The sequence below is a fragment of the Lonchura striata genome, chromosome Z, assembly GCF_050655825.1.
Source record: "Lonchura striata isolate lonStrDom1 chromosome Z, ASM5065582v1, whole genome shotgun sequence".
Lineage (NCBI taxonomy): Eukaryota > Metazoa > Chordata > Aves > Passeriformes > Estrildidae > Lonchura > Lonchura striata.
In genome coordinates this window covers 22,775,662-22,802,112 of record NC_140740.1, presented here as the reverse complement: position 1 = coordinate 22,802,112, position 26,451 = coordinate 22,775,662, and the positions used below count along the sequence as shown (strand labels likewise).

Genomic DNA, 26,451 nt, shown 5'->3' with positions numbered 1-26,451 from the left:
TTACTGCGGGTGACTCTTCACTTGATTTGCTGTCACTGTCCGGCAGTGGAGGATACGACCTTGCAAACTGTTCATGCAGCTCAGAGGGGGGCGGGGGGCAAATGGCTGGGCTAGAGTGGAGGGGTGTAGGTCTTAGATTCAAAGAAAAACCATAAATTTCTAACCAGGTAGAAGCTTGAGAAAGTGTTGAGAAAGAATGTAAGTTCTTTATCTCTCTTGTTCAAATTGTTTATAATTAGGTTTTACTACTGTATGTCATCCACTGCACACCAATACGTTGAGATGTTTTCACTTCAGGACCAATAGAGTTGGTCTGCACAAAGCTCTGTATAAAAGAGTGATGTATTTTGAAATAAATCAGTTATAGTCTCAGCCTTCTGAACAAAGTCTATTCATTCCCATCCTGCCTCAACAGCGTCAGAGGGGAGCAGGGGGCAGACAGCTGGGTTTGTCTCTCTGCCAAAGACATTTCCGCTAACTGGCACAGTGGTGTAGTGTATAGAGGCACTGCTGAAAGCTGCTGTGCAGGTGAGATAAAGAGGCTTAGGAGTCTGAGAAGGAGGTACTCTGTCAGTCTGCCCGGAATCCTTAGCAGCTTTCCCAAAAGCTTCAGCATCCAGCCCAGAAGCTCTGGCAACTTTCCTGGAAGCTTTGGTAGCCTGCCTGGTAACTTCCATGGGCACCTGCACTTTCTTCAAGGATGTATGCAACAAGTTCCCCATCAGAGGCCCCATCTGACTCATCCCTCCCATCAGACTCCTTTATCAACCCCAAATCTTCATCCACCTTGTACTCTGCTTGTTCCCGCTGTTTTCCATTCTTTTAATGCCTCAAAAGGCAATCTCCAAGTAACAACTAGATTGACAATAGTTTTATCTCCCGCTCAGGTGACTTCCCACAGCTTGTCCCTGACTTTTTTTCCAACCTTTAACACTAAATGCTGTGTCAGGATCAGTAGCAAAATCCTATGATCTAGCCCACAGCAATATACTTCAAAGGGCATAGTCTGAAGTAGTAATTCCCTTATTTCTTAACAAAGCTTTCTATGTAGCCAAAATAGTCTCTTCCTCTTTAGATTTATTTCCCATTATCACTAGTTGGTGCCTCACCTGCTTCCAGGTGTGTTGATAGGAGAAAATCAGGTCAGGACTTGCCTGTGGCTTCCACCCGCCACTCTCAGCTGCACCAGCGCCGCCTCCCCTGCTACTCCCCAGCGGGTCAGGGCTGCCAGTCGCTGGGACCCCGCGTGGCTCCAGACCGACCACGCTGCTCAGGCTGTGGCTCCACGTGGTGGGCACCAGCTATCACTGGTATATACACTGCATCGTGAGGCGGTCGCCACACAAAGCACAGACCACAGACGGTCTCAGATGGCAACTCTTTATTATCGAACATGACCTTTTATAAACTTTCTAATTGTTTATACTTCTTCTACCCCAACTGTTGGCCACAAAAAATCAACATAACACCACTGGTGAACAGTAACAGTGACTTTAGTTAACTTTCTGAAAATGCTTTATCCAGCTGCAGTTCCCTCCTTATCTTTCTCCAGTTCTTCTCTCAGCCTCCTTGGTAGCAGCCTTGGAGAGAGCTCTTTATCAGCTTCTTGCCCCTCAGCTTCTTTTTGCTCCTTTAGCTAACAGGCCTGCTGTTAGCCCCTTCCACAGTAATTCATCCATGAGGGGCAGGAAACAAGTAGAGCAGAATAGGATTAAAAAGCCTAGTGATTAATTAGAATTGGTTAAAGTCTGACAGACCTTGAGATGACACCAAAATTCATCATCCTAGAGTGTAGCCTACAGCACACTACTCGCATTTCTATATTCGGGAAAAATGTTTTCTTCTTTTACGCTGTCTTAATTTAAAAGCTGGAAGATTCAAGAGGAATTACTACATCCTCCAATGAGTCCATGAAGTTTCCTCTGAATGATCTCCTTCGTGTTACTGCAGTCTACTATTCAAGTATATAGGGACAACTGTCACAGTAATCTCATTAAAAATGTGTGCTTTGTTAAAATAACCATCACAAAAATCAGTCATAGTAAGGCAGGTAAGACAGAATCAGTATTGATACTGAAAATCTATTATGAATGCAGAAAAAGGCAGAATCCAAAAACTTCAGAAGTATGTATATAATATACTCATTTAGTTGAAAAAAACTTACACGTTTATTAGAACAAGTTTGGGGGTTTTTTTAAATCTCATTTTTTCTACTTTGGATAGCTTTACCTCAGCAGTCCATAAATTATTTTTGCTGTATTAAACTAGTGAAACAAGGATATTTAGTCTAGATTTTTAAATTCCAGAAGGAAGTATTATGCAGTGTTACAAATGAAAAGCTACGTTAGATTCCTAATTTATCAGTAAAATACCTAACTGCAGAATGATATCAGCAAGAAATTCTATTATTTTGGAAGAGCAGGGTAGTATGTTAGAGAACTCTACCTTTCCAGACACTGGAGAAGAAGGAGTAGCACAGGGGCTGGAATAGCTACTGCTGTCTGCAGGTTTCACTGAGGACTGAGCTGATCTGTCATCTGAGCATTGTCCGGAGAGCAAAATGTCTTTTTCTTTGTACTTCTTTGGCTGGTGGAGTGCAGGAGAAGAAGATTTCACTGAAACCCTACAAAGGACATACCTTGAGTTTCACAAGCAGTCACTGAACAATTTACATCGACCTGTCCACCTACAGCATGACCACATGTATTACAGCAACTACAACATCTATTAAACCTAACTAAAAACTCATACTGACCATTCATTGCTTTTTAATGCTACTGTTAAACTTCTTCTGCTACTTCTCAAACATCACAATTCATGGACAATATTCCTGACTGCTCTCTCAAACAGCAGCCCCAGGTATGAAATACTTCTCTTTGGGATTACAATGCAGCATACAACAGTATAACACCTTCCAAATGTACTTCCACTGTTTTCACCTCCTATTACTAGCAGAAACTTAAGTGATACTCGTATACATAAACTGCAACCTACAGTAAGCAGAAGACCTCAGCATCTTACTTTTCAGCATGAGAGGAGTCAGATAATTCTGTTTCTGTTGAGCTTTTTCTGCTGCTGGTTGACTTCCATGTAGACGCCAAAGGAAGTTCTTCACAAGTCACAGGCCTTGGTCTCTGGCCAATTCCTGAAGGCTGCTGCAGATCTGCAGACTGTTCTTCAGCACTCAGAACAGCTGTAATTGCTCTTACAGTTGTTTCATCAACCTGAGACCACAGCTTAGAAGGAGCTCGCATACGACGCAGAAACAAGCTGTGCCACTTCTGCCTGAGCTGCAGCAGCATACCAGCAGCCTGCAATGAATTCCAATTCTGTTAAATACTGATGAAAATTAGATCACACAGGTAAGAGAACCCTGTCTTTTCCCTATCAAGCAACACCTGGCATTCCAATATAAACAGAGCCCAGAATTGAAGGCAAGACTAAGGTCTTGGGGAAGGGGAATAATCCATATTTAAACTATGATGTTAATTTGCTTTCTTTTCCTTGGGTACAAGGTCATTTTGGAAACATTTCATTTAGCTCTGTACTAAACTTAGCTTTGTATTGTAATTCCACAGACTTTTTTTTTTCCTTCTTATCTTTCAAGAAAACTCAATCCTTTCATGCTTTATGCCCTTCCTCTCAAATCAGTCTCTACTCATGCATTCTTCAGTATAGTTGATGGAAAAGAGCTCTAAGTGATATTTTTCTTACATAGACACCTGGTCAAATGTGATGACTAAATTCAGAAGACTATTGTCTAATTCTGCTACTAGAAACGCTTCCATTACAATAAATTTTTAAAAATCACTCTTCTGGACATGACTAGGAGAGAGAGTATTATTATTAGAGTTGGTAAAGTTGTGTGTTTCATGACCCATAAACTGCAGCCACAGCTCCTCAATGACATAAAGACTTCTATTTCAAAGAGGATTTGAAATGTATCCTTCCAAAATCTGACAGCAACTTTCTCTCAGCAACTTCAGCTTCAAGTGCTCCTTTTTTGATCTGATTTTGGTTATCCTCTCAGAGAAAGAAGAACACAATATGCCAATGTGACTGTTCTCTCAGCTCCTGTCCAGATTTTAGCTTATCCCAGCTTGTGCTATGGCCTGATGGAGCACCATGCAGGCAGGACAGGAGGCCAGAAGGAGCAGAAGGGCCCTTATGCTGTCACTGTCACCTGCAGCTTGCTGTCCCTTGCAGTCATCATTTTTTGTCTGCCAGTTTCTTCAGAATCTGCTGACTTGTGGAAAGGGACAAAACTGCCAAGCTCAGATATAAAACATCATATTGCCCAGAAAGTTTTTGAAACAGACCCAACAGCATCTGGATTGCTGAGGCTTTCCTGCTCCCTTTTGTGAGAGACAGGACACCCACACCAATATGGAGGAAGAGGGATGAGCACTCTCACTGTTGACTTAGGTGACTATTCTCTTTCTTTCTGCTGACAGGTAAAAGAAGAGAAAGGTATGGGTGATAGGTGATCAAACACTGCAACTTGGATTTTGAATACACAAATTCATGCAACAGACAACTCTGTGCCAAAGGGGATTGAAGCCGTTTAATTCTTAATGAGCTTGTGAAGTAAAGGTTAAATCACAGAGTACCTAGTTGGAGAGACCCAAATGGACCATGATATTCTTGGAGAAAATTCTTGGCTACTCAAATATTACAAAAACCTTTTCACATCTTTTTACAATTCCTCTACATGAAGCAAACCCAGGAGTAATTTCTTACTTACTTCAGGGTCCAGTTTAAGATGGAGCCATTCATCCAGCTTCAGCAGTGCCAGATCAGCAGACGTCCTGTCCTCCATCTCACTGTCGCTGCTATCATTAGACACCCCTCCCCCTGAATTAAAGACAAAAGGTTCATCAGAATTTCCATATTTTTTCTACTATTATTTCTATACAAAAACCCGCATACTACTGTATTACCAGCAATATTTTTCCTTCTAAAATTGACTTTAAATGTAAACATTTGTAAAACTACCTCTTCTTTTCTGCAAATACACTGCAAAGTCTTTGCTCCAGATAGCAGCAATCAAGTAGCCAGGCCTGCTGAAGGTCCTACTATGTAAAAATGTGGATTGATATGATGTGACCCAACTCATGTACCTTCACCAGTTTTCACAGGCCACTATACAACTTTTGCCTAAAGCTGTTGGCAAAATCACACATGCCTCTATTTCCTAGTAAAACAGCAGATTTAAAGACCTAGTAAGAAAAAAAAAATATGTATGGCTACTAATTAGGATTCTTTATTTTTCTTAAGTGCAATTCAGTCAGCATGAGCACTACTCTAAGGTTCACAGTTTAAAAGCAAGACAGGAAAGCTTTAGAAATAAGTTGGACTTTTAGTTTGATTCAAACTATGACAACTAGAAGCAGTTATTTTTGCTTCCATTCCAACAGGACTCAATTTAAATGAGAAAAAAAGAAGGAAATGTAAATATATTCTCTATTACTTATAGTTAATAGTACAGTTAACTGAAATTAAAAATTATCAGTAGAACATATCTTGAAAATGTATGTGTTAGCTAGAAGCAACATGACTTGTTTGCCATACTGATTGTTTCTAAATTATTCTGTTTGAATAATCTGGTTCAATGTATCAAATAAAGTAGTCTGCAGAAAGAGAACATGCATACTACACTTCTCAGTACCAGTACTACAGTTCTCATTAGATATTGTGGCTGCATTCTTTCCTTACAAACTATACTGCAGTTTCTGAGACCCTACGACTGTGTAATTTATGGACTTGAATAGGTAAGGAATCCCAAAATGGAGAGATTTGTTACAGAACCAACAAACTCTTCCTGAATAGCTACAGGAATTATAACAGCGCTGTTTCCAGAATCAGCCAATATATGTATTAAATATTACTGAAAAATAAGCTCTGCATGTCACACGCTGATGTATACCAACGGAAACATCCCAAATCCAGACTCCAGTGTACCTTGAAAGGATGAAGATGCCTGCAAGGCATTACTTTGCAGTCTGGCTGGTCCACAGAAGAGGGCCACGGTGACAGGTGTCACAACAGAGCAGCACCTGATGTTTGCTGTCTTGTGAGCTCTCGTCATTTCATCATATATAAGCCAGTCTGTAGGGAGGGCCTGGATGGCTGCAGCTTTTCCATTTGCTGGGGCAATCTGTGGAAGAGCAGGTAAAACCAGGCTATTGTACCCTCTACCTGTAATTAATGTAAATTTGAACGTATTTCTCATTTTATCCAGAGACACTGTGGGTGCCTCAACCTGGCAGTGCCCAAGGCCAGGCTGGATGGAGCTCTGAGCAACCTGGACTAGTGGAAGGTGTCCCTGCCCATGGCAGGGGCTGGAATGAGATAAGCTTTAAGGTCCCTCCCAACACAAACCATTCTATGATTCTGTATTTTGAGAATTAAATACATGTACAATTATATACATATAAAAATATACATGCATGTTGCTATCATGCTGGCATGGTAGTGTGGAGGATTTGTTTTAGAAAGGCCTTGGAAATGAGAAACTGAGGGAAAAGATACATTTATGTATGCTCCATTGTTTCAGGAAAGTCCCGCTTCAGCATTCCTCTGTAAACCCCCTTTCTCCCCACCCCTGAGCAGTTCCTATTGGACCTGGCCCTTGGGGTGGTTCTGATGTGCCTAAGCTGGACACTGTCTCTATTGTTTAGACCTTAACTCTTAATTTTGCTGTATAAAACTGTATCTGGGCAATAGCCCGGGGCCTTTGGTCCCTGCAACGCTTCAGGCAATACAATCTCTCTGGACAAGCATACCACTGGTCTCTCTTGGTCTCTTTATCTCGAATCCTAGTGGCGACCGAGGCAGCGCCGCAGCTCGGACCGTGCTAACCCAGCCACTGCCTGGTGAGCCCAGGGCAGCGGGACCGCGGAAAACCCCGGCCCCGAGAGGGGACAGCTAGCCAGAGGGTCCCGGGGGGCCGGGGAGGGACGGGGGACAGCGGCGAGAAACCCCCGAAAGCCGCACATGCACATAAAAAAGTGTGAGAGAATTCAACCAGATTCATCAATTATCCTACCATGGTAAAACAAAATATGTTGCTTTAAAAAGAAATGTTAAAAATAAGTTTCAGAGAAAAACTTGCTTTTAAGAATAGGGATCATTATATCTTTAAAACAATTTTATAGCAGGGCAGATTTTTTGCCTTTTTGCCTTTTCCATCTAGAGAAAGGACTAATTGAAACGATAGAAAAATGAATCAACTCCAATTCTATCAGCTGGGTAGAACAGTATTTTCTAAAGCTGTAGTGTTAAATGCCTATACTGCTTTTGAAGTACTGACAAATAGGAAAAGACATTTCTAAAACACGTGACAGGTTTTAGTACCCTTTTTTTTGAACTATGAATTCAAAGTGTCTTTACCTTTTTATACTGAGACTGACCAAGAACAGAGGTAGGATGAAATCGCACTTTCTTCTCTTTTGGTTCCGTCAACACCAGGCTGTCTCTGTCTACATGCACAAGATTGGGATACATCCCAGCCACTAAGGCACCTTTAATTACAGCCCAGTTCTCAGAGTTAGCATTAACATCTCTAATATCAGCTCCTCCTCTGGCTCTCACAAAACCTGACAAATGAAAGAGACAAAACAGTGCCATGTTACCTTGTGTTTGGCTCTCAAAAGGAGTCAGAAACTAAAGGTGAAATAAATGACTTCTTTGTTGCATTTTTCACCACTGCCAACCTTAACAGCACCAAGAAGAAACCATTACACTGAAATCCTTCCTGATAAGGGGTTTCATACTGAGACAGGATACCACTATTTTCTGCAATATAAAGACATTTCCTATGGGAATAATTCATTAAAACATGAAATGCAGTGGCATGTGGAGATGAGGGTGCTTTCAGTTTGATCAGCCACAATTCCTCATCTGCACCATACCCTTCATGAATGTATGCATGACAGTGTATTTCAAATTAAGGAAAATTACACCAGTGAACATGATTTTTGTTACAATTTCTATATGCTTGACTTTAAAACAACGTTAAAATTGTTTCCAACTTCTCTACCTGAGGCTCTAAGCTGGCCAAGCACCTGTGTTCTCATTCCTGTAATGATTTCCATTGTGGCTCGGGATAGGAAGTTCTTTTCACAGAAGGCTCTCTCCCAGCCGTCACTGCGTGCCTTCTGCCATGCCTGAAAATGTTTTTACATTTGCCTATTAATTTGAAGGACTTAAACTAAAAACTGCAGGTGTTTTTTTAAAGATTACATTTATGTCAATAAAATGAATGCAAAACCCACTCTAAAAGTTAATGTATCAAACCAGATTATTTTTTCTGTTCAACAATTAGATTCTCTTTATGTGCTCACTCCAGTGATGATTATGTCAAATTAAAACAATAAATAAAGATCATTACATTAAGATCATGATTCAAAGTTCAGTGTAGTAGGATGCAAAGAGGCACATTGTTGAAACATTCAAAATTTTCTAGGGTTTGAAACAAAACATACTACAAAAAGGGCTCCCTCACAAATTTATGAGTCCAATACACAGGAAAGGCACTAGGCAAAAAGAAAGTCTTCTCTGAGGACTTAATCACAGTCCGCCACTCTACATCCAACTGGTACATCTGCATTTTGCTTGGGTGATGTGCTGTGATTAGTACTTTCTGAAATGAAAGACTACCTGGAAAGCCCTGAGCAGGGCCATGTGGTCACTGAATGTCCCGGCAGCAAAGCGCTTCCTGCACAGCATGGCTGCACGCTTTTGGGAGGCCAGCGTGGGCAGCACAAAAGGGTCTTGGCAGGCAAGAGCACAGGCAATGGTCAGAACAGGATCCAGGCACTTCAGAACTACAGCATACAACACCATTTTACCGAGGTGTGGCTCTACAGGTAATTCAGTCAGCTGATAACCAAGCTCAGTGAGATCTTCCCAAGGGTCCATGGCATCTATGGTCTGTTCATAAACAAGCAAACAAACAAATAAAGGAGAGGAGGATGGGTACAGTGGACAAAATCAATTTACAGTGAAAGCAAAAAGGATGTGAATAATGGACATTAACTAGACTTGTTTCCAAACACTGAAGAAGCAAGTCAGACTATTAACAGAGACAAGACTTTGAAGCACTCTCTTCCCTTGACATGGAAAAACACATCCCCACACACAAAATGAAAACAGACAACAAGCAAAACTTCAAAACATCCTTAAGTAATTAAAAACAGCTTCAGTACAAACTGAAGTCAGTAAACTGCTACACCACAAATTTGGGATCAAACACAATTACCATCTAAACCTGTTCCTTTTCTGACCTTAAGCATATGCACAGCATTTCTCACAGTTACAGCAGGCGGAGGATCAGGAGCTTTCATAAGAAAGTCTACAATTGGACAATTAATTGGAGCCAGAATTTTTGTGTACAAACAGATCTCCTGCAAGGTAAAAGGCAGAACAAAAAAAGATTACCAAGATTTGGAAGCAGCTGCCAAACACATGATTTGTTGCAATTAGTAGTATGGTTTGAGGACATTGTATTTTTTAAAGTTATAGTTTCTAACTGAACATGCACCTGAAGCGGCAGTCTTAGAAGTTCTGGAGATTGAAATTCCAACATATTCTGAAATCGGAGCCTGCTGAAGAGATGAAAGCAGACCCCAGGCTGACAGCGCCCAGCCCTTGAAAATAAAATATGGGAAGTTGTGAAAATGAGGATTTCTTTCTAAAAACAAAACCAAAAGCCAACAAACAGACACAGAAACTCAGAATGGAAAAGAAGAGGCACTACCATGAAGAAAGTGTTGTTAGGTCACATGCAACATGAGAATTTCCTAATCATTAATTATTTTTGAGAGTGTGGCAATTTTTTACTGTAATTTTAACCCAACACTGAGAAATCTGGAGAAAGAAAAACAAGGCTTTTCTAATGTAAAGTGCTGTGGGTTTTTTGCTAACCTAAGACCAGTCCAAATCTCAATCATCCTTTGTTGTAAGGAACCAGTTGCAAACTTTCTTGCTTCTCCTCACATCCCCTAAACAGAAGTGATCCTTGGAGTAAAAGGTAGAATAAAGATGAAGTAACTTGTGAGTGAATGAGGGAGGAATGAGCAAATTCTCTCAGTCATATACATCTATGTGCATACATGCAGCTTAATGCCAATATGATTGATTAAACAGGCATTTGTTGCTACATAAACTTCTGAGCCCTCCCCCACAGTGCTGGGAAGAATATAATCATGGCCTGTTAAGTCATGGATAGCTTGGAGAAAGTGAAATAGGCAGTCCTCTGCCCATAGACATGATGTGAAAACATCCCACTGGACATTGTGACTGCGGGTGCTACGTGGGAGAAAGAGGAAGGAGAACAAATTAATGGGGGGAAAACAACCCAGACCTTTGGGAAATGCCTGAGCATCACTTTTCTACAACTTGGGAGATTATTCCAAGGAAATACATGCTGACGCCTACTCGTCTGCAGAGAACCAGTGTTGGCCTCTATGCAACACAACACCAGAATAGGCCAGAAACAATTACTGTGTTGTGTGGTTTATTCTAAACATAAAGGACTGTGCATATCTGCAAAATGGGAACCGCTATGAGGCATTTATTACCTGCCTTTTCTCTGGATAGCACTGGCTTTTGAAATCCACCCCATTTTTAGCACTGTAGCACAACTCAGTGCATCAAAAGACTTCTAGAAAAACAAAGAAAGGAATACAAACTGAAAACTTAATAGGGTACATGAAATACAAGTTACTAGTTAGTTAGATTACCAACAGGAGTTTTCTAAAAAGTATGAAATAGTAATATATACAGCAGCTTCTGAGACAAAGGTACCTTCTCAATTTCAAGTGAATTAATGAGGGTATCTCCTTTCTAGTATCTTAATGCTCCGCAATTTTTGAAATTCAAGATTTTCAAGGTTTTTTAGACGGATAGTTTACAGTATTTGTCTTAAAACAAATGCATGTTGAAGCCTTTCAGAAAGGACTGTTGCCTGACAGGCACTAGGTCTCAGCTAGTAAAAGCTTTTTCTCACTTTACTGTAAAGTAATAAAAAAAAAAAAAAGTTCTCCAAAATTTATACACTGTGTGTTTTAGAATCACATTAGGAAAATTTAAGGCAGTCCTACCTCTTTCACCTTGCCTGAGTCAATGACAAACACCACATCATTGACTGTTATGCTGGTTTCTGCAATATTAGTAGAAAGAATCTGCAAAGAAAAAACCCAAAACCACCAAAACTATAATAACTGCAAAAGCAATGGCAAAATAGGTCATTGTGGCATTGGAAAAAGTCCTCTAATACTTGCAATTTTGCGGATGCCAAAAGGTGGACTTTCAAGCACTTTCTTCTGGTCCAAAGTCTGCATACTTGAATGAAGCACGAAAACTTGGTATCTAATGCAAGACAAAAGGAACATTTTAAGGATCCTTAAAAGAAGCAATGAAAAGCCACAGTAACTAAAGGTTTTACCTGTGAGCATTATCAGAAAATCTCTTGTCATCCAAAACAATGCGGTCCCTCAGGCTCACTATCTCATCATACCCAGGAAGAAATATTAAAATTGCTCCTAAAAAAGGAAGTGGGTTTGCAAAGTTAAACAGAAAATTCAAATACATGCCGAATAGCACTCAGAAGGTTTTAACGTCTGTGGATTGCTGAAAAAAGAGCATGATTATCAGAAGTCAAATCCACAACCACTGGTTAGGTATTTACCTACCTGCATCAGAACTATGACAGATGCTGTGAAGTAAGTGCATTATCAGATCCAGATCCACTTTTTCATCATCAAAACTGTGATGGTAAGCTGTCAGTAGCTCTCTGTCCTCTGCACTAAGGTCACTAGCACTTTTTTGGACCAGGGAACTGGAACTTTCATCCATGTTTCCAAATCCGAATGAAGCGCTGTAACAGGAAAATACACCAGAATCAAGGCTGCCCCTTCGGGTTTGCATTGAGCCATCAACTCAAACTTAGATCAAGACCAACATGACTATTGGTCTTGAATTCTGATGTTTAAGTGTAGCAGAAGGGAATCACCATACTATTACTGTTTACTGATTCCAATGTTAACCCAATGAAGGATGCCACTTTATTTATTAGTGGTAACTTTAGTTTTCTTCAACTTCATTGAAACACAACCATAAGCAAAGGAAAGTATAAAGATACTTCTCGTTTATCTGTTCAAGTAAAAATATTTGAGAGATACGTCTTCTCCAAAAATTTCCCACTAGCAGAAACTACACTAAAAGAAATTATAGTAGAGATAATCTTTACAAAACACTACCACAAGTATGATAACTGTAAGTTAATCAGAAAATCATTCTTGAATGGCCTAGTGTACACATTACTTCTGCAAATTTTCTTTAATATGCCTATTGCATATAAAAAATACAGATAAAAACACATTACAGATTTGTTTCCAAAGTAAGCATGTGAAAAGAAAATGGTACATAGTATAGAATTAGCAAGTTGTGCAAGCATAAACAATATGCTATTGAGTATAAACTTTTTTGCTGTTTATTTTTTGAAATACTCCTATTCTTAAAAAAAGGTATTGCTATTAAGTCCAGATTTTAGAGCATGAAAAGCTAAAACCTGTTCTGATTAGAAGAACACAAATCTCAAATTTCCCATCACAACTCTATGTATATCATATACAACTCATTCTGCAAAACAGTTACAGCTTACCTGTAGGATTCCAACAGATGAACAACCTCTGTCTGTCCAAAGTGCCTAGCCCAGTCCACAGCCATCCTGAAATAGTTGCACAAGTATTTTTATTAGACTTTTCACTTCAAAAGATGCATATGAAGAGCACATCAGGAGAGGCAATTGACATCAGACTTTTGTACCCATTTCTGTATTGACATCAGTACTGTTATTGCTGGATCTGCAACTTCCCATTTGAAAGTGCTTCATAGGTGTTAACAGCTGACTTTTAGGTGACTACAGTTCTTTACCACAATAGAATGTCAGTTTTACACAGGAGCAAACATGCACAAGGAAGTGAGGAGGAAGAAGGTGCCATTCCTTTAAAAATGGTGCAGAGATCAGACCTGCCTGTTTGCAGTATCCTTGAAGTCATCTCAAAAAGTCACACCCCAGGCATAACATCTGGCTATTTCATGTCTTTCAGAAGCTGTCCTTCTCACTATGCAGTTCACTCTTTTATCTTTAAATTGCATTTCTTCCCCAAGTTATTCAAATGTTAGTACCAAATATCAGACCCCTGGAATCCTAATTCTTATCATTCCATACTACAATTATTTACTGTACTTCCCTGTTTATATGAAGACATACTCCATGACCACAAAACCTGAGTTTCTACAGATTCACAAATATTTTTACATGCTACAATATATTTAGAAACATAACAGAAAGATCTTCTGATATGTGTAACTCCATGAAAATAGCAATTGCCAAATATTTTGGTCCAATTCAGTAGATTACAGTTTTCTACTAACCAGTATCTTAAATAAGACCTACTGAAGCAAAGTTTATAGCTCACAATCAAGACCATGTAATTAAGAATTCAATTTAGAATTTACAGAAAACGATGTGATTATCAGGAGTTAGAAATTGTTGAGGCTGTCAAAATCTATAGTTCTTACAGCAGTGTGATAAGTTAGCAAATTAATTTAGATGATAAAGAATTTTCTTCCTCTCTCCTATATTGACAAATAAATCTATCTTTTGGTTTCTCTGTTTTTACCAGCCATTAGATGATTTGCAGTGGATACTTGCTCCCATGCTGATCAACTGTTCTACTTGACTCAAAAAGCCTCTCCCTGAAGAAATCATCAGAGCAGTCGCACCAGTTTCACTGTGCCGATAATCAACTGAGAAATAAAAAAAAAAAAAAAATCCAGCAAACCCAGTAGAAATGTTATTTTTTCATCTAAATATAGTACAAATATTGCTTTCAAATTCCAGCCCAAAGAGAATTTGTTTCCTCACTTTATCTCTGAAGTTAGTTCATATGAATTCTACACTGTTTTAGAAACACACTTCTGTCAATACTTCAAAACAACAACTAACTAAACAACTCATTATTTCTGCTAGCCCTATCATTTTTTCAGTCAGCATCAGAATGCAAAGGTTAATACCATTTGAAACTGGAGATAAAAGTAGCCATAAAAATCTAAGTACATCTGAGGTTGCTTTTTTCTTATGTAATAACACATGAAACTTACCACTGACATTTTCAGTTAAAATAAGATTTAACAGCTGAGCAAACGAATCAATATCTTTATGCAACCAGATGTCAGAAAGACAGGAATCCATTTCTTTTACTATCCACGGTTCAAGGCAATTCACATCTTTTTCAGTCTGAAGATAAAAAACAATATTGAAAGTTTAATCTTTTCCAAGAGTTGTCTTTATTCTCATACATTACCCACAAAGAATTGCAATGGTTATTTTTCCCAGCAGCAACAGAAACCCAGCACTCAGGTATCAGTTCATGCATTGATTTTGTCATACACAAGTATGAACACAATGGCAGTCGAGCCATTTGATCTGAGGAAAAGCTGTGTGCAACCACCCTAACTGAAGAGCACACTTCAGCTAGAGCTGTTCATCCTCATCAAGTAATCTTTAAAATACGTTAATGTCCTGAAAGACTCGACAGAACTTTAGAAAACAGATTTTAAATGGATAGTAATACAACACAAATATAAACACCTGTAACATCTCTTCCGACTAAAGAAAAAACTTACCAGTTGATTAAATACTGTGTCACCGCCATCATCCAACCGTTTGTACTCCTCATTTGTCCTTGGAACCGATTTTTGTCTCCGAGATGTCCCTTTGTTAGTGTTATCTTGAGCTGAACACCACTCAGCAAGAGTGTTCTTCTGTTTCTCTTCTAGAATGCAAAGTATTCCCCAAGAAAGTTTTAGAGTCATATTTATTATCCATTGTCTTCTACTAAAAAAGTTAGTCACAGCAGGTTTTACCAAGTTTTACCCATTCAACATCTTTTTTTAGTCTAGAATGCTCCTACCAGTCCAACATAAATGACATGTTTAAGGGTACCCAAAGTGCACTGCACCCGGGCTATAAAAACAAGGTAAAACCCAACACTTTGCTGTTTAACCCCCCAAACCTCCATTATTCCAAACTACTGCATTCGAAGTATCTTCCTTAAGTAATCACCTTCCACACAATCTCAGGCCAGATCTTTTTCCACAAATGGAATTCTGAAGACAAGTGATATAGTCCCTGCATGTAACAACTTACTTTTCTACACTAGTGGAAGAAACATCAGAAAACACCAGTGTCCTAACTGAACTTTTCTGACCCCAGTGATCAGAGATGAGCACTGTGATCAATATCCAGTTAGGACTGGATATTGAATGTTATAGCTTTGGGGTTTGCATTTTCTACTTTTTCTTTAAATAATCACTGGGATCATTACTTTCAGTTGCCAGGAAAACTTCTGAAGCAGTATCTACTTAATTTAAAACCAATGATGTTTAGCTCAAGAGTGTTAACACTTAAAAAAATGCATCCATGCCTGAAGAAAGCAGTGAAAAATGTTACTGAAGGGAATACCTTGTCCATTTAGTGCAAGATGTACAAAATCATGCCTGCTTTAATAGCTGCACTTTAATTTGCACCCAAAGGTACAGAGCATCCTATGCTTCTTTAGTATTCATGTGGGCAGAGCCCCCAGTTATATATAACTCTACAGCATAATAATTAGAAAAAAGATGACATTTATCAACTGAGTGAAAACAGAATGCAACCACTGAATCAAAGTGATTTTTTTTTCTTTAATTGCATAAACTATTTCCATAATGTAAATATTGAGAGCTTAAAGATACTTGCTGTCATCTAAATTACACTCATTTAATCTCCTGACTCTGGAATTTCAACAGAAAATAATCCTGTTAATTGTTTGTTCAATCAATGATTCTCATTGCCAACCCTTAGAATTAACAAGTCCGCTGACCTTGCTGCTTCTTTTCTTTGTACTTCACCATCTCTTTGTTTGTATACCCAGTGCTTCGTAAAATGTCCTCCAGAAACATCTCTTTAACTTCAAAAGGTCTCCCTTGGACTAAAATAGAAAAAATCCATAAAAGATCATATATTCACCAGCTTCACTTACAGAATTAATTTTTTAAAAAACTACCTTCACTGGAGTTTATTTTTCTCAAAACTGTACAAAACAAAACATTTCCAAAATCAAATGCCACCTTGTTTCTCCATAACCTCTTCAATTTTATGAAGTGTTCCAGCAGGAGATGTTTGGAAGATTGACAGTTATTAACTACAATTTTTTTTTAAACGAGAAAAAGAAAACAGCTGTTTTTGTTTAGGCTTACAAACAAGAACTTGCCATGTAAATCTGCCATCTGGATTAAAAATGTAATTAATTAATAAGCAATTAATACAGCTTTTTGCAAGGTTCCACACAGAGACAGTACATCTTTGTACTGAACTACTTTCTTTTCATGAGAATCATGTGAGAAGGCAGCCTTATATCCATGTCCTCTACTAATTCAGCAAAGCTGAGCTTTCTTTACTGAATACTTCTTGACAGATGAGACATCCCAGTGGCCTTTACCTTCTGATAATTTATCCTGATTTCTTTTTCAACAGGACTGTTTTTTAGACCTTATCTGTCAACATTGCAGGATGCTTTTTGCATGAAGATTAAAATCTCTACATTTTGATTTCTTGTTCCTTAACCTGACTCAGGAACACTCAGGATTTTCCTTCAGAAAGAACAATCCACAATTCACATACTTTTAGAAGCTGGTCACAGAGGAAGCCTTCCAACACTGATCACAAACTGTGTACTACAGCGATCCACAGCTACAAGATGTGGTTTCTGTGGTCAGGATTTTGTCAGCTGTATTGCTGAAGGAGACTCAAACCTTGTATATTACATTAACAGAAAAAGCTACTTCTTTTAATTCTTAAATTAACCAAAAAAAAAAAAAAAAAAAAAAAAAAAAAAAAAAACGGGAAAAAAACATCTTTTGAATTGTTATTGGCCTGTTACATAACCAGCACAAACACTGTGGTAAACTGGAAAGATTGGGAGAGATTGCCAGCAGATTTTCCAACACAAATTGACCGATCTGAAAGAACAGGAAGCTGCAAAAAGACTAAACTGGAAAGTCATACAACAATCACAACTGAGGCACTCCCTTGCAAAAAAAATTCAGAGAACATGAAATCACGTGTAATTTCCAGATTCCTGTCTCCAACAAGCTGCAAACCTTATTCAACTGGGCAAAAATTCAAAACTGAGAACTAAACAGTTCCATCTGCAAAAAAAGGAAGGAAAAAAAGGTTTCCTCCTCACAAACATTTGCTAAAATAAACCAGTAAGCAATCCCATTTCCTAAAACCATTGAGATTTTTTTTTAAAAAGGCTGACATGCAGAGAGTCTACCTGATTGCCAGATAAAGCATTTCTCTTAAAAGCTACCTTTCAAAACACATTAAAGTTGGACATTACTGTTGAAAAAGTAAGAGGATTGCAAGGTGCCAGAGGAGGTCACCCATTCAGAAAACCTGCAAGCCAAGAGGGTGGGGCAAAAACCGCAAACCCACAAAAACCCCCCATCTCCCACGCATTTACATTTTGCCTTTACTTAAGATCAGTCAAATGAAATTAAACCAGCAAATAATGGTAACTTTTCTTTGCATTTGAATGTAGTCTAACTGCAGGTAACTGAGTCTGCAAACAAACTAAGCGAAACTGGATGTCTTTTCTGAATATTTACCTAGATGAACAACTACTAATTTTCCTTAAATCAGAGAATCATGTGATTCTTTTTTCATGTGAAACCCAATCTGCCTAAGCCTGTATTTCTGAACTGAACTGGTACAGTTATTTGTGTTTTATCCAGTAACCAGTAACAACCTTCAAAAAGCCTGAACAGTAAGATCCTACTGGAATGCACTGATATATATCACACTCATGTAGCTCCTAAGTCCTGTATCAGCATGAAGACAGAACTTCAATGACCTCTTCCTCCTTCTTCAATTAAGAGTGGAGGGGGGCAGGATGTACCTGCATTTACAGAACTCCCAGTGACTAAAACACTTCACTTTGAATGAGGTGCAAACAGTCAAGAAACAAGAAACCTGCATACAGAAAGAACAAAGATTCCTGGAATTCTCAGTGTATTAATCATGTGCCTTTACTCAGAATAATTTGCTACAGTTTAGTAAGATCTGTGAGTCTCAGGGCAGGTATACTCAGACTTAAGAGTTAAGATCAAGACTTACTATGTATTACTGGGCATCTTCCAAAATACCTAATAAAGAGATTTGCATCTAGAGCAGCACTAGAGAGAATTAGTTTTAAATTATTCTGGTTTTGCAGCACATCTCTCAGTTTTATTAGCAAGAAGTCGCTGAACCTATCCCTCTCATGTACTTCATCCTGTAACAAAAGGGGAAAAAAAGAGATAAAAACCATCACAGATTCACAACTTCTAACAAAAAAAAACTTCTCTAAAAAAAAATACATGTTTTGGTGGCACATTACAGAGGCCTTAATATGTGTGAGTCTAGTTTAAGTAATAGGTTTTTTTAAAAAAACTATCCATAAAGAAACAAAAATGCCTCAAAAAGTTTTTATCAGCGCTGAGTGCATTACAATGCTGAAGCTGTAAGCACCTTAACTTTAGAGGCTAAAGTGAGTATCTGAAACCTCTCTGGTTTTGTATTTGAAGCCAAATTTCAAGAAAACACCACAAACTACAAATCTTATTTTAATAAATTCTCACTTCACCACTGATAAGCATTTAAAAAAATATATGACACCACATAATCAGAAAAACAGACAAATTGCTTAGACAAGTCATACACAAAGCCTGTAAGTTAAGGCACATAACTGATTAATCATCTTTTTCATTCTTCTGTTTTGATTTATATTATGAATGAAGGAAACAAGGACTCAAAATACAAAGTTTGTAGGCTGACATCAAGAATGTATAAATCATTCTCATGCTTTTTTAACTCTGATAAACAGGCAGGCACCTAAACTTACCTTTTCATCTTCAGTACTTAAGTCTTGCCAAAAACATTCTAGTTCCCTTTACTTATTCAATTCCATCATAGGAATATTGACATAATCACAAATGAACAATCTGAATACTTTGCTAGCAATTAGACTCCACATTATCTAGAAAACTCTGGGCAAACAAATGGACTGAAAACCTGTATTGCTAAAACAAATGGTAAGAGAAAATCTGACACAATCACATTGAACCACATCAAGGTAAGCCTCCCTAAGGATTTTCTGCTGACCATGGAAGTTCAGAAATATTTACACTTCTGTCCCTCTCCACTCCTCCTGATTCCACACTTAACCATTGGCATGAAAATAAGATATTTTTACAGGAAAAACGCAAACACACAGAAAAACACCAAACTGCACAAAACATGCATTCTACTCTGAGGACTCAGAAAGTCTTTGAAGTTGATTCAGATTCTACCAAACAAAAACACCTAAAGTGCTCAGCAAATTTAAGTAAAACAAATGAAGACCTCATTTTCCAAAGCAATACATATTGCTCCACCCCACATGAAAGACCACAGGATGCTCACCACAATAACATGGGTCACGGTGGAGAGAGTGCTGTCTCCTGCCATCAGCGTGCCAAGGAGCATGTCATTAGTGCAGAATGTTACCAGCGTCTTTGGAGAAACCCTATGGATCACATCACAGAGACAACTCAGGGGTTTGCACCATTTAAAGCTTTCCATGGATCAAAAATTAATGCAGCTGCTGACCAGAAGAGAAATTACAGTTCCCTCCTCAAAAGATTAATGCACACCACTTGTTTTTAAACTATGCCTTTTCCCAGACATTTCCTAACAATTTGTAGTGCTTGCATCTCAAAACTCTGGACAATGTATTAATTGAAAGAATAAGATTCAATTTTAATAAATAAGGAAGTAAAAGAAAACTGTGAAGAAACCCTGCATGTCATTCATTTTACTAGAAAATTCCATGTGGAAAACCAGGTTCCAATTCCTCAGCCTGTGCTTGGATATAGCCTTTGTACTTGTCTACATGTGGTGGGATGAGCCTGTAGGGACGCCAGGTGCCTACCCAAGCCACTCTATCTGTCCTCTCCACGGGCAAGGGAGAGGAAACATAACAAAAAGACTCCCAGGCCCCAGAGAAAGATAAGGAGAATGTGGGTCTCTCCCACGGGAAAGTGGGCTCTCCACGAGTTTCTCCAATATGGGTCCTTCCCATCGGCTGCAGTTCTCCAGGAACTGCTGCAGCACAGGTCCTTTTCCACAGGGTGCAGTACTTCAGGAACAGTTTGCTCCAGTGTGAGACCCCACAGGGTCACAATCCTGACAGCAAACCTGCTTCTGTGTGGCTCCCTCCCTGGGGCCACAGCTTCTGCCAGGAGCCTGTTTCAGCACAGACTTCCCAGAGGATCACAATCTCCTTCAAGCATCTACCTGCTCCAACACAGAATCCTTCACAGGAGGATCCCTGCTGCACCACGGACCTCCACGGCCTGCTGGGCCACAGCTGCCTCACCATGGGCTGCACCATGGGCTGCTCTGGCACCTGGAGAATCTCCTCCCCTCCTGCACTGACCTTCCTGTGTGCAGAGCTGCTTCTCTCACATGCTTTCACTGCTCTTCCGGAACCGCTGCCTCTGTTGTGCAGGTTTTCCTCCCCCATTCCCCACTGTCCCAGAGGCACTATCACCATCGCAGATAGGCTCAGCCTTGGCCAGAGGCAGGTCTGCCTTGGCTGGCACCGGCTCTGTCACACACGGGAGAGGCTTCTGGCACCTCCTCACAGAAGCCTCCCCACAGCCTTGCCTTGAAGGCACAATTCATTACAGCTGACTAAATCACAGAGGCATCTGCTTGATCCTCTGGTTTTTCAGGAGGTGAAAATACTGAAATGTTACAATTCTATACCTGGGGCACAGTTAGCTGTCCCAATAACAACAGCAATTCTCACTACTCCCTCTGCTACTGCCATCCTAAAAGAGCTGAAAAGTTCCTCTGTACTGTACTCTACAGCTTTTCTCTGGAGGACAGTTAAGAAAACCTTAAAAATTATGTTTCTGTGTTACTAGAAACACCTCTCAACATCTCCACTCCAAATTTCTTTTGTCCACAGCTCAAAATATTGTTATCTCCCCCTTTCAGTGTTTCCCTGGAGTAATTGTATTGATTTTTCTCAAGCTGGATTTTCTGCACTGCTTCCAGTAATTCTACCATTTTCACCTGACTTTGCTCTTCTTCTGCCAGCATAGTACTTCCATATATTAATCATCCAGCTTATTTGTGACACATCTTCACCAGCTCTTCTAATCTCCTAATATCTATGGAGAGTTTTGTGGATGAATGGCTTCGTGAGAAAGGACATGACTACATGCAGTTAGTGAAGCAGTAGCTGAAAATTGCACAGTGCAGCAATAGCAGATGTAGCAATAATATCTTATGTCCTTGGCTAAGCTGGTTCCCAACAGTAGAATGTTCAGCAAAAGATAAATGTAAGGGAAAACAAAGCAAGCTTAGAAAGCTCAAAAGGCGGGATTGACCTGTTTTTCATACACCAATGATGAGCTTAAATTTTGCAATATGCATAAGCTTCATTATAACGGGTATAACTGTACATGTGTGCTTGAAATAAACTGAGACTTGTTGACATTATAGAATGGACTTGTCTCCCGTCATTTTTTCCACAAAATGGTGACCCGATCGACGTGATAGGCACCACGGTGGAGTGACGAAAAAGGGTTCGGGTCCCGATGCAGCCAGGACGGCAAAAGTGCTGAATTGAAATAGAGTGCACCGTGCCCCAGGTGACTGCAGAGGCAAGCCTGGCCGATACGTGCTGCCGACGACCTCGGAGGGCTGCAACAGCGCTGACAATATAGGTATGGAGAGGCAAGCAGCATATGATTTATTTACTGCATTCTTGCAGAGAAGGCAGATTAAAGGCATTGATTTGCAAAAAGATCTGCCAGGGTTATTAACATATGGGTATTCTAAGGGGTTCTCTGTAAATCCTCATACAGTACATGAGTTGTCTGAGTGGCGTAAGTTCGGGGATAAACTGTGGGAGGAAGTTTTAGATGATGATAAGACAGCTAAAAAGTTGGGAAAGTGGTGGAAGGTAGTTCACAATGAGTTATTATAACATCAGGCAGAAAAGAAAGCTGCCGGGCAGAGAACTTCAGCACTAGAGAAAAATAGAGGTTTTAGCGGGGAGGATTGGTTGCCTGGTGTTTCCATGCCACCTGCTGTGTCTACAGTGGAGTTACCTCCATTGCAACCTGTGCCTGAGGACACGGAAACAGAGTCACGTTGTGAGCCCACGGCTCCTCCAGCCCCCTCAAAACAGAAATCGACAGTTTGTCAAAGTTTGTCTGTCAGTAAGCCGACCCCTAGGGCAGAGTCTGACCTAACGGAGGCTCTGGCCAGGGAACGGAGGGAAGTTTGGGCGACTTTGGCAAGAGAGGAGCTGGACAAAGGAGATGGGCAGGCTTTGGAACTAGCAGCAGAACTGGCTTGTCCTGTAATTTTTCAGCAGCAGGCAGGCGGAGGGTTAACAGCTCAGATTACACCGTTTAGATTGGAAGTTGTTGTCATAGTTGCGAGCTACAGTGAGTCAATTTGGAGTTACTAGTGAACCGGCTAGGCAGATATTGGATTATGTTTGGAGTACTAATATATTGCTACCAGGAGATTGTAGAAGTCTTGCTAAGCTGATTTTCTCGACACATCAGAGGCTTTTGTTTGGTGCACACTGGCAGGCAGAAGTTAATGAAGCTGTAGCTATACAAAGACAGCCTGGAGATCCTCTTCACGGAGTAACTGTAGATGAATTAATGGGCTTAGGACCATATTTTCACACTGAGGCACAAGCTATGCTAGGACCTGAGAAGTGTCGAGAGGCAATGCGACTAGCTCGAAGGGCTATAGATAAGGTGAAAGACCCAGGAGGTTTGCCAGCGTATATGGGAATTAAACAAGGAAGGGATGAGACTTTTGGAGCGTTTATTGATAAGGCAGCGGCAGCAATAGAGAGAGCTGGAGTGCCTGAGTTTATGCGTGGATCATTGTTGAAGCAGTGTGCTTTGCAAAACTGTAATGCTTCTACAAGAAGTGTGTTAAACACATTAGGAGCTAATTGGACTATAGAAGATGCACTAGAGAGGATGGCTACTATACCAACGGGGCAGCAGGCATTTTTAGTTGAGGCTATTAAAGAGCTGGGGGAGGGATTAAAAGAGCAGGCAAAAGCTTCACAGACACAAGTGTTAGCTGCTCTTGCACCCCTCCAAGCGTCAGTAGCAACCCAGGGAAATGTTTACAGCAGCCGTATGAGATGTTTCCGATGTGGAGGGACAGGACACGTTCGGCGAGAATGCTCTGCTGCTGGAGTATGGTGTCCTAAGTGCAAATCGGATACTCATAACATTGCTGCCTGTAAGAGGAGACCGGGAAACGCCCGAAACAGCGCGAACAAGAGCAGCCGCGCTCCGACACAAATAGCTGCTCCAGCCTTTCCAACAGCGACACCTTGCGTCCAGCCACAAGAGGGAGCCTCGGGATGGACTTGGCAGCCGCAGTAGAAGTGACTTTAATGACACCACAGCCGCAGAAGGTCCCCACTGGAGTTAATGGACCTATTATAACAGAGGGCAGGACAATGGGAGCTTTGTTATTGGGAAGATCATCGGCCTCTATGCTTGGATTATTTGTGCTGCCTGGTGTCATTGATGCAGACTATACTGGTGAAATTATGATTATGGTTCACACTCCATTTCCTCCTATTCGGATTAATAAAGGACAAAGGATCGCTCAATTGGTTCCTCTGGAGCAAGTTACTAAGGCTGTATCCTCACGGAAAAGCCGTGGAGGAGATGGATTTGGATCTACAGGAGGCTTGACTCTATTAACTTTGGATCTGAATGACAGACCAAGAAAAGAGGTTTTGTTGGAGTATAAGGGACAAAATGCATGCTTACAGGTTTGCTGGACACGGGTGCTGATTCAAGTATTATTGCACCACAGTGTTGGCCTGCACATTGGCCCTTACAGCCAGCTGCTACAGCAGTAACAGGAGTTGGAGGTTTAACTCTTGCAAGTCGCTCGCCACCTCTTACTGTCTCAATAGATGGTAAAGTCATAAAGGCAATATTTTCTGTTGTTCAGTTACCACCTACGGTGCAATGCCTAGTTGGGCGAGACATTTTAACACAGTTAGGGGTTGTCCTGACAAAGGAGCACCCTTTGGGATAATAGCCATTGCTTGGACTTTCCCAATTCCCATAATTTGGAAAAGTGATGAGCCTATATGGGTAAAGCAATGGCCTTTAAAAAGGGAAAGTCTGCAACATGCTCATGCCTTGGTCACTGAACAATATCAACAAGGGCATCTGAAATTGTCTACAAGTCCTTGGAATACCCCTATCTTTGTAATCAAGAAAAAGTCAGGGAAATACCGCTTGTTACATGACTTGCGGGAGGTTAATAAACAGATGGAGCCAATGGGTGCACTACAGCCAGGTCTGCCTAATCCAGCAATGCTACCTGAAGGATGGCCTCTATTGATAATAGACCTCAAAGATTGCTTTTTTACAATAGCTTTGCATGACAGGGATACAAAGCGCTTTGCATTTACTTTGCCAGCTCTGAACAGAGAAGGCCCAGATCAAAGATTTGAATGGACGGTTTTGCCTCAGGGTATGCGTAACAGCCCTACTTTATGTCAACTTTACGTAGATTCTGCATTACAACCATTGAGGCAACAGTGGCCACAAGCTATCATTTATCACTATATGGATGATATTTTGATTGCTCAGCCTAAATCATTTACGAGTCAACAGGTTAAACATGTACAAAACTTGCTGGGACGTTTTAAGCTTGTTGTGGCCCCAGAGAAAATACAGTTATCTCCTCCTTGGAAATACTTGGGATGGATATTGTCTCAAAGCTTGGTAACGCCTCAGAAATTAGAACTGAAAACACAGATTGTTACTTTAAATGATGCTCAGAAATTACTAGGTGATTTACAATGGCTTAAACCTATAGTGGGCCTTCCAAATGAACTGTTAGATTCTCTTAGACCCTTAGTGAAGGGCACAGACCCAACAGCACCAGTGACCCTTAATCCTCAGCAGAAAAGAACTCTTCAGCAAATTACAGACTGTGTGGTTCAGGGTCTAGTACATCGGCGAATACTGGGAATCCCGCTTAATCTCACTATATGGTGTGGTGAAAAACATTTGCTGGAAGCTTTAACCCAGCTAGAAACAAAAACGGGGGAGATAAGGGTGTTGGAATGGCTATCCCCTCCACTTCAGCAAACAAAGACTTTAATTCAAAAAATTGAACTGTTAGCAGCTTTGATAAAACGAGGTCGTGAGAGAATTTTGCAGGTTGATGGGCGAGAGCTTGAACTAATACAGATTCCTATGAAAAAGGACTCTTTACAATGGTATTTGGTTAATAGTGAAGAACTGCAGGAAGCTCTGCTAGGAATAGGAGGTGCTGTCATAACTGAAAGTATTAAAAATCCTCCATTACAGTGGATTGGAAAATTGAGTTGGATGGTTCGGCCACAGAGAGAAAAGGAGCCGATTCCTGGTGCAATAACAGCATACACAGATGCAGGGAAGAGGTCAAGAACAGCAGCAATTACATGGCAGGAGCAGGGAGTCTGGAATCATGAAATTCTTACTGCAAATGACTCAGATACCCTTCAGACCTTGGAGTTCGCAGCTGTGGTTTGGGCTCTAACAGTCCTGAAGGGGCCTTTGAATATTGTTACAGATTCCTTGTATGTAGTTGGTGCTGTGGAAAGAATAGAGGATGCTGCTATCAAGGAAGTACAAAATCAGAGACTATTTGAACTGTTCATACAACTTCAAAAAGCAGTAAAAATCCGAGAACATCCTTATGCTATCATTCATATAAGAAGTCACAAATGGGAAATTGGCTTAGGAGAGGGTAATGCCCGGGCAGATAAGCTCGTCACAGTGACTCAAACTTCTCCTTTATCAGGGCAAATGCTTGCCAGGGAGGCACATTCTATGTTTCATCAGAATGCAAAAGGGTTACAACGGGAGTTTGGAATATCCCATGCAGATGCTACTGCTATAGTGAGAGCTTGTCCTACCTGTGTAGTCATCATAATGGCGGTCATGGCATTGGATGGGGAGTTAACCCACGAGGTCTTTCATCTAATGAACTCTGGCAGATGGATGTTACTCATGTAAATAGTTTTTGTCGCTTGAAATATGTTCATGTTACTATAGATATATATAGTAAATACATCTGGGCAACAGCTCAAGCTGGAGACAAAGCATTACATGTTATAAGGCATTTGTGTAGTTGTTTTGCAGTAATGGGAGTGCCAAAGCAGATTAAGACAGACAATGGTCCTGCATACATTGGTGGCAGGGTGAATAGATTTTTAAAATCATGGGGAATTAAGCACATTACAG

General features: G+C 40.2%; 1 protein-coding gene across 1 annotated transcript; it reads right to left on the bottom strand.

Annotated features, from left to right (window-relative positions):
- On the bottom strand, window positions 1–26,150 carry LOC144248282 (3'-5' RNA helicase YTHDC2-like). Its single transcript, XM_085567993.1, has 23 exons — window positions 26,124–26,150; window positions 22,261–22,278; window positions 20,906–21,017; window positions 20,603–20,744; window positions 19,559–19,661; window positions 18,262–18,389; window positions 17,457–17,512; window positions 15,936–16,043; window positions 14,698–14,846; window positions 14,173–14,308; window positions 13,692–13,818; window positions 12,668–12,733; window positions 11,697–11,881; window positions 11,450–11,546; window positions 11,286–11,373; window positions 11,106–11,186; window positions 9,288–9,407; window positions 8,662–8,934; window positions 8,042–8,168; window positions 7,393–7,523; window positions 5,995–6,157; window positions 4,741–4,854; window positions 1–110 (listed from the first exon to the last, which is right to left on the bottom strand). The coding sequence occupies exons 1-23, from the start codon at window positions 26,148–26,150 to the stop codon at window positions 1–3; spliced, it is 2,661 nt and encodes an 886-aa protein (XP_085424119.1).
- Between the last annotated feature and the right edge of the window lie 301 nt (window positions 26,151–26,451).

What these genes read in the sequence shown, in the direction of transcription:
- LOC144248282 (XM_085567993.1), bottom strand. Translation starts at nt 26,150, where the DNA reads ATGACCGCCATTATGATGACTACACAG. An exon ending in ATGCTGTGCATATGCTTAAG is followed by an intron (nt 8,935 to 9,287) that starts GTCAGAAAAGGA and finishes GTTTATGAACAG; the next exon opens with ACCATAGATGCCATGGACCC. An exon ending in GTCAGTCTCAGTATAAAAAG is followed by an intron (nt 6,158 to 7,392) that starts GTAAAGACACTT and finishes GCTCTTCCACAG; the next exon opens with ATTGCCCCAGCAAATGGAAA.